At 38.9% G+C, this 8547-nt stretch overlaps 1 protein-coding gene across 3 annotated transcripts; it reads right to left on the reverse strand.

Annotated features, from left to right (window-relative positions):
• Positions 1–318: 318 nt before the first annotated feature.
• LOC134577135 (uncharacterized) lies at positions 319–7523 on the reverse strand. 3 transcript variants are annotated; one of them, XM_063435797.1, is made up of 8 exons: positions 7255–7523; positions 6171–6211; positions 3646–3784; positions 3173–3324; positions 2453–2660; positions 2208–2291; positions 1237–1344; positions 319–751 (listed from the first exon to the last, which is right to left on the reverse strand). In XM_063435797.1, the coding sequence occupies exons 1-8, from the start codon at positions 7384–7386 to the stop codon at positions 587–589; spliced, it is 1029 nt and encodes a 342-aa protein (XP_063291867.1). In that variant the 5' UTR covers positions 7387–7523; the 3' UTR covers positions 319–586. The 3 variants fall into 3 exon arrangements, with proteins under 3 accessions (XP_063291867.1, XP_063291868.1, XP_063291866.1); XM_063435798.1 differs by having other exon boundaries at positions 2498–2660; positions 6171–6214; XM_063435796.1 differs by having other exon boundaries at positions 6171–6214.
• Positions 7524–8547: the final 1024 nt, after the last annotated feature.

An 8547-nucleotide genomic window follows, 5' to 3' on the forward strand; every position in this document is an offset into this window, starting at 1 on the left:
TGTACACAATGATCTGTCCACATCCTCCCTGGGGCTACAGTTACATTATTAGCAGGGTTGTCTATAGAGGAAAGTAGTGTGACTGGTTTCTGTGTCAATCAATCTCCCTAATTACGTGTTTTGTAGGTCTGGCTCAGAATATGCCGTTCCAGGTGTCTGCACAATGGGCTACATACTATTTAGTTCTATATTTACAGGTACATAAAACAACACATTTGTATAGATATTGTGAAAGTTCATGTTGCAATGTAGATTAAGGGTACCCCAAACCCAAAGTTAGCCATCTCTGTCCTACAGCAAGAGTTCTCAATCTCACAAGATCTAAGGATTTAAAATGATTTGTGGGGAAAAGGACTATCTGTACATAAAAATCATATTCAGGCAGCATTGAAAGAATTACAAACACACGTCTTTCGATGCGTCTCGTCTTGCTCTGTTTTTGCCACTTCCCTTCCTGAAACTAGCATTAGATACCAGCGGTATTGGGCATTATGATGGCAGTATAGCTCCGTGTGTGTTAATAATAAACAGCTCAATCCACAGACAGCAGGATCTAGTTATCTATCACTGCTGGATTCGTCATGGTTCACTTCGTGGCTGTAATACTGAGTGGTATATTAGTTATTGATGCTCTCGGAGTCCGTGGAAAATTATTCTGCGTTTGGAGCGTTTGAGACAGACCTTCAAGATGGATCTGGTAACACTTCACCAAGTTTGTCAATGTAAAAAAACGTAGACATACCTGGTCCATCTGCATAGAATAACACAAAATGCATGAAGATTCATATTACAAGACATTATCAGATCCTGAATGAAACAACTGTATATGACAAAATCCCAAACATACCAACGGCATGTGCCATCAGATCTCAAACATACCAACGGCATGTGCCATCAGATCCCAAACATACTAACGGCATGTGCCATCACCTCCCAAACATACTAACTGCATGTGCCATCACCTCCCAAACATACCAACGTCATGTGCCATCAGATCCCAAACATACCAACGGCATGTGCAATCAGATCACAAACACACTAACTGGAGGTGCCATCACCTCCCAAACATACCAACGGCATGTGCCATCACCTCCCAAGCATACTAACTGCATGTGCCATCAGATCCCAAATACATGAGCTGTGTAAATGAGGCCACATGACGAATAATTTATCCTAAATTGAATATTTTGTTGCATTATAGAATGGGTTGTGTACGACACTCAGTAAAATATTTACCTCATCAGATATTGATTGACTAAGAACTTCATTCCATTTTTTTGTCCCATTCTGATACATTTTTGCCCCAAGAAAGAGTTCGAATTTCTTGGACCAACTGCTGATCTCCTGAAGAAAGGAGAGTACAATACAGTAAAACATATATTTAAAGCCGTTATTTGCATAGCTCGAAGGAGAAAATAGAGAGGGATATGATAAAATGAAGCAGTAGACTTGTACATAGAGAGAAAACATGGCTCAGCTCAACCAATTTAAAAAAAAAATAAAATAAAACTTTGAGACATCTAATTTCAGCTGAAAGACAGTTTGGCTCAGGAACCGAATCACAAGAGAAAAAAAAAAAAACAGGAAAATTGGCCATTCAGTGTGTGCAAAATCTAAACATAATATGATGCTATGTATCAATTTTATAGTAAGTGGACGGGAACATTTTCCTGCCATTTGGTTCTCAGATCAAATGATAAAAGGTAAACGATAAAATGATAAAAAGATGACAAGTTTACAAATAATCTATGTTTATATATTTATATACAAAGATATATATTTTTTCACCGTTCTTCCTTTTTTTTTCTCTATTGCTCACTTCTCACTTGATTAAAATCTACATTTAGTGGCGGTGCTCCAACCATCAGTCACTTTTGAATTGAACATGCTCGGCATTGCACGCTTCGGATGTTCTGTGACTCGGGTACAGTTCAGCTCAGAGTTCGGGAATTCGGGAACAATAACAAATAATCCCAAATCCAGCCAAATTAAAGTTTGGTCTGAAACAAATCTTTAAGTCTGACTATCAAGCAATTAATATGTACATGTTAGAAAATAGCAGAGGGGAATAGGACGAAGGTAAGTATAAATTAGAAGGGGTCATTTTTTTAGCAGCAAAACGTTTGTCCCTGCTTTGCAATCTAAATAATACATAGGAGTTTTTTCCTCAAATGAATATTAACTTAAAATCTATTTGTGAACTTTACCTGTAGAGTATTTTCCAGATTACTCGAGTCCTTCTTGTAGATCTCCAGCTCACTGCCTATCCTCGTGCTTTCCGCACTCAGGACCTAAACAGTGGATGCAATGTGAGTTAGACGGGAGAAAATTAATTCATCCATCATTTTGTCTGAACAAAAGGAAACCAATTAAAACAATGTGTCTTATATTAAAATGATGTGATGCGAACAAACATACTAGAAAGATTAATTATTTAGAAAAATGTGATAACCTGCTTGACTTTCCCTGGTACCCAACCTGGCGACTTGTCGTTCACCTTTTGAATTTGGAGATGTTTTCTGATGTCAGCTTGGCTGTCACATTCCATGTTGTGCATGGACTCCTGGAGAGACAGTGACTCTGCAAGCCACATCTTTAACAGCCTACTCCGGCACAACCAGGCCTCAAACTGCCCCTGGGATGCCTTCAGCAAGTAAAGTCTGCAAAAAGGAGGGTGTAGAGAGGCTAATACAATTGTCCCAATGCAGAAGGAAAGACAGAATCATGATAAAATATGCTTAGTAAGAAGGTCACCTCTTTAATTAAAGGAACGTTATTGGCATCAAAACAACTTTAGGGTAATGATGAAGCAGATTTAGTGTATAAAACATGGTACTGCAGTCTCACTGCTCAATGATCTGCCATTTAATGTACTTTACAACGTTTTTATCTCCTGCTCTGTAAATTAAACTGTAAGAACACACAGGAGACTCCTGCATGGTCTGGAATGCGATTAAAAGAGCAGGAGATACAAAATTCTAAATTAAACAGAATGTACGATAAAGGAAGTGGAAACATTACAGCTCACTTTACAGGAAGTGTTTAGGAAGACTGTGTAAGTCACATGCAGGGAAATGTAACAAGGGCTGAATAAACAAAGTGATTAAACTTCTAAATGGCAGAGTATTGAGCAGTGAGGCTTTACAGTCTTCTCAATGTCTATGAGACTCACCTTAAGTCGATGTAAGCCTTTGTGTGTTCAAACTTAGCGAGTAGACAGTGGATCCTATATTTTAAATGTACATCAAGAACCGGACCATAGAAAAAGCGCGTCTTCAATGATTCCATCACAATCTGGATCTTCTGAAGTTCTTTATTAGCTCTCTGCAAAATGACACAAACAAAGGTGCCATGAGATGCAGTGACGCAAAACCACCCAATTCACATAGAAATAAGTAAGCATTAAATATAGAATTAATTTATAAAAATCCAATAATTTGCATGGAATAAATTCTGGATATAACATTTCCTTTGCTATTTTTGGGGAAGATGTATATGTTTTGGTTAGTCTCGAATTTTATTACATAATTGTCTTTAACCCCTTAAGGACACATGACGTGTGTGACACGTCATGATTCCATTTTATTCCAGAAGTTTGGTCCTTAAGGGGTTAATAGAAGGAGACAGCAAGCTCCTGATGGTTACCTGCAGATTTTGGATATGTTCCTGCAGTGATGGATGTCTCTCTGTGACGCTATCCAGTTCCACCAAAAAGCCATCGAAAAGTGTCAAAAACTTCTCCGCATTTTCAATGCTGGTACCAATAGATGATGACCGGTTCTTGCTGGTTTAAGAATAAAAAGGATAATCATAATAATAATAATAATAATAATAATAATATTAATGAAATAATAAATGAAGAAAATATTTTCTAACACAATGAATGCCAGGTTAAAGAAGGTGAATCACTGTCCTATAAGGGATTTTATCCCTTGCCCATATAATGGAAAACAATTGATGTTGTGAAACACCTGTGTTAATAAAATAGAACTTTTAATGAAATAGTAAAATATTGTCCAACAACTGTGTAGCGGATGGCATTGGGCTGTCCTCAAAATTATGTGTATTCGTATGCTTTCGGTTAATTTTTGCCATATGTATGTATGTTGTATGCAGCATTCGTCTGCTTGTTCGGTAAAATAACTCCAGTTATTATGCTAGTGAAACTACCAAACAATCAGACCACCCCAGGAATAAGTGTGCCTCCAATTACCGTTCACAACAATGTTGCAAACGGGTAATTGGCAATCAGTGCAGTGTGTGCTTTGTCCTCTGGGTGGCCGCCATTCGGGAGACGAACACGTGGCGGCGGCCATCTTAAACTCCCGAACAGCGGTGTATTGCCGTCAAGTGTCTGGAACCCAAATCGGACACTCGGTTAGGTAAACACCGCTGAGACCTCCACACTGCCATCCCTTCGTGTAGAAACTACTGAACGGCTCCCCGTTCGGTAGAAAGAACCCCACGAACAAGGGGTTTTATCCGAATCCTCCCCAGTCTCCATAACTAAAGCCGTTCGTGTATTTTGTTCCCTTTTTCTGTGACCGACTGCAGGGCCAAAATGTATGGAACCCATTTCGGCTGTTAACCCCCGTGCAGTCGGTCTTTTTACTACCTCCAGGAATTTCCCGAACCTCTGGTCCGATCTGGGTGATTTTTGAATATGTCTCTTACCCAGATCAGGGCTACCAGGGGATGTAATATTTAAAGGGGTACCCCTATGTTTAGGGGTACATCCAGAAAACCAGGGGAACTGTGTCCTGCATAATGGGATTATGAGTCATACTAAGGGGAGGGGATGTGTGGGTGGCAACTCATGTATGATTGGTGTACTGTATAATTACTGTAAATCCCTCCCTTGCATGGGAGAAAGCTTTAAAATAAGGTTGAGTGATTAAAATTTCAGTTCTGCTCCTGATGCTGTGTGTCGTCCAGTCACTGGGATCTGTATGGGGATATTCGTGGATTACCTTGCTTGCTGTGAATATTGTTCTATGGGATTTTATTACTTGTTTCTGAGCCTCACTGGGATCTTTAGTGGAGTTAACCTGTGAAAGACCAGCTCTCCGCTACAAACTGTATATAAAATTACGGCAATAAGGTAAAAACATAACCACACATAAAAAAGAAAATGGAACTGAAAAATTCACACATTAAAAATATCTTGTCATGTGACAAGTTGTAACACATGGAACTGGAAATATAAAGTAGAAATGCCCTAAGTACATCTACTAAGGGCTGGGTGCCAGTACATGTGTTAAAAAAGAAGGTATACTGGAACGCAGTTACCCGATGATGTGGATAAAGTGTTAAACAGGACCACGTAAATATCATTTGCTGCAGTGTGATCAACTCTCTTCCTAGTGGTTCTGACTGCCAAGTATACTAAAACTAGCAAATCACTTTTGCTAATTTTTTACTAATATAGCTATCAGCTTACTCAGGCACCCTCTCAGTTATCCTTTACACAGATTGACAGTCCACGGACTGTTCGTTCACATTATAATGCTTTCTGTTGCATGTACATGTACAAATCGGTGTTTAATAGACGTTAAGCCCATATAGTTTTCTTTGCACCATCGAACGATAGTGTGTCGGTACTTTACATCAGAACCACTAGGTCGATCACACTGCAGCAAATTTTATTTACGTGGTCCTGTATGCCACTTTATCCACATCATTGGGTAACTCCGTGGTTGGTGCAGGGCCAGTCATATTGATCAGGAAACTGCCCACTGGAAGCTGGTTACCGTGACGCTACCTGGAGACAATTAGACACTACGAAAAGTTGTCGTGTTTCATGTTAAATAATTTGTCACTGAGTGTGTAGTTCTCTGTGTCATAAAAAGTTTCGAACCTCAGTTTCTGTATTTAGACAGCACTGTGACTCAGTGGTAAAACATGTCACTTTTTTGATGGTTATTTGATGGTTATCTCCCCGGAATGTAGATGTTTTAGACATTTTTCATTTGTAACCTTCTAGAAGTTTGACAGGTAATTGCTCACACCCAGAATACTCATTGCTAAAATAACTCTCGATTGAGTTTAAGGTAGAAGTTGGTTGCGGGAAACCGATGATCCCATTCAGACATTTCCCAGCTGACCAACAGCCCATCAAACACTCAATTCATGCAGACACCATCATAGACCACTAACTCACAGCTACCTACTCTGTGTTGGCTCCAGGGGTTGTTCCTGTTGCATGCTTTATCTGCTGGAAAAACAAAGAACAAACATATAATATCTGGAAAGGCTCACACGAAAGATGAAGTATTCAAATATCGTACCCTCAGCTAGGACTCGAGGAGGCTGGCGTGAGGCCTCCTTTATTAACCAATGATACCCAGCCCAGACTGGAGACACGCAAAAAAGAGCCTCAATGACTTCTTGATCCAAGGATAAATATGACTGTCATTCTGGGGTCAAGAGAGAATTTTTCCTAGTTTGTTGCAAAATTGGAAGTGCTTCAAACTGGGTTTTTTGCCTTCTTTTGGATTAACAGCAAAAAACAAATGTGAGGAAGGCTGAACTTGATGGACACAAGTCTCTTTTCAGCCTATGTAACTATGTAACTGAAAATAGGAACTCATGGAGCAATGACCCACAGCCAATAGGAACTCATCAAGCATTGACCCATAGCCAATAGGAACTCATGGAGTAGTGACCCACAGCCAGTAGGAACTCATGGAACAGTGACCCACAGCCAATAAGAACTCATGGAGTAGTGACCCACAGCCAATAGGAACTCATTGAGCAGTGACCCACAGCCAATAGGAACTCATGGAGCAGTGACCCACAGCCAATAAGAACTCATGGAGTAGTGACCCACAGCCAATAGGTAGTTCTGGATTGCTGAATGCTTTATTCTAGTAGAATTTTACGTATCTCTTTCATAAATAAACACTTTAGAGTTTATTGATTTAATTCCAAACTGAAATCCAAATATCCAAGCTGAGATTATATAAGTGAGAATTTTTCCAAAGCAGCAATTTTAGCGTTTATTTTGCAATTATGATTTAGTGTTTTTTTTAAAATTCAGTGTTTGGTGAAGACTATATGGGAATTGGCAGTTTTTTTTCAATCAAGGTATTTCTGCCTAAGTTTCGACATTTGGTTTTCAATCACTACAAGTTACAGTTGAGTGAACATGTGGGTTTTTATAACAACTTTAATGATTTTTTTTTATGAGAAGCAATGAACCCTTAACCCTCTCACTTCCAAAAGGGCCTGAAATGTACTGAAATGGTCACATACCTTTGCTTGAACTCGATCAAATTCCTCCAGTTTCTTCAAACAGAAGACACTGAGAATCCAAAGAATTGACACGGAACACAGCGATGAAAATAAACTGTCAATCGAGCTAATGAAGATCAGAAAATACTCCATTTAATCGCTGATCCACCAGCCATCAATTCTTATTGATGATCGGACCTTTTGGCTGATGTGACCACAGGATTTGGCTGAATTTCTTTGGCATGGCTGGTCTCTGTGTCTGATCTAGGCTGAATTCTTTTGGTTGTAACTTTGTGACTTCAGATGCTGTCTGAGCTAATCCTGCCGTTAATACTACTTTTTTACCAGATTCTAACAATTCCACCTATGTGGCATTTCAAGAAAATCAAGCTTGTCATTACTTTAGAAAGCCAATGCTCGCGGCGCATGTTAAACTGGAGATACCAACAATGTCATTTGAAATCCTATAAACTCTCTGTGCCCTGAGGTGACATTAGGATAATACAAGGCAATCTCTCTACAATCTCCTACTGGGCCACAAGGACTCTGGCATACGGCTGGGCAATGGGCCATCACAGGATTTATTTGATAAAGTGGTTCTTGTGGTGAATAATAGACTTGGCGATTCATTTCGGATCACACAGCAATCCAGACGCATTTGGGCCAATCTGGTGTTCAGCAGATTTTCAAAAATTCAGAGACAAGATGCAACTGAATTACGGACTTACCAATGTCAAACCTGTTCTTGGGGGTCAACAATTCTAAATTCGGCCTGTGGCTCGACAAAAAAAAAAAATGATTGATGGGAAAGAAAGATGATTGATAGTTAGGAGACAGTCACTAAATGTTACATTTACTCACAGGTCAAGTGAGAATTAACCAATAGAGGGAAAATGAGGAGCTGTAAATATATATATATATATATATACATATATATATATATATATATATATATATATATATATTTACATTTGTATTTATTTTTATACATATATATAATTTTATTTATTTTTACTGTTCTTCATGTGTTTACCTCTACACTGTGTGCAGAATTATTAGGCAAATGAGTATTTTGACCACATCATCCTCTTTATGCATGTTGTCTTACTCCAAGCTGTATAGGCTCGAAAGCCTACTACCAATTAAGCATATTAGGTGATGTGCATCTCTGTAATGAGAAGGGGTGTGGTCTAATGACATCAACACCCTATATCAGGTGTGCATAATTATTAGGCAACTTCCTTTCCTTTGGCAAAATGGGTCAAAAGAAGGACTTGACAGGCTCAGAAAAGTCAAAAATAGTGAGATATCTTG

Source organism: Pelobates fuscus, chromosome 11 (genome assembly GCF_036172605.1).
Source record: "Pelobates fuscus isolate aPelFus1 chromosome 11, aPelFus1.pri, whole genome shotgun sequence".
Classification (NCBI taxonomy): Eukaryota; Metazoa; Chordata; class Amphibia; order Anura; family Pelobatidae; genus Pelobates; species Pelobates fuscus.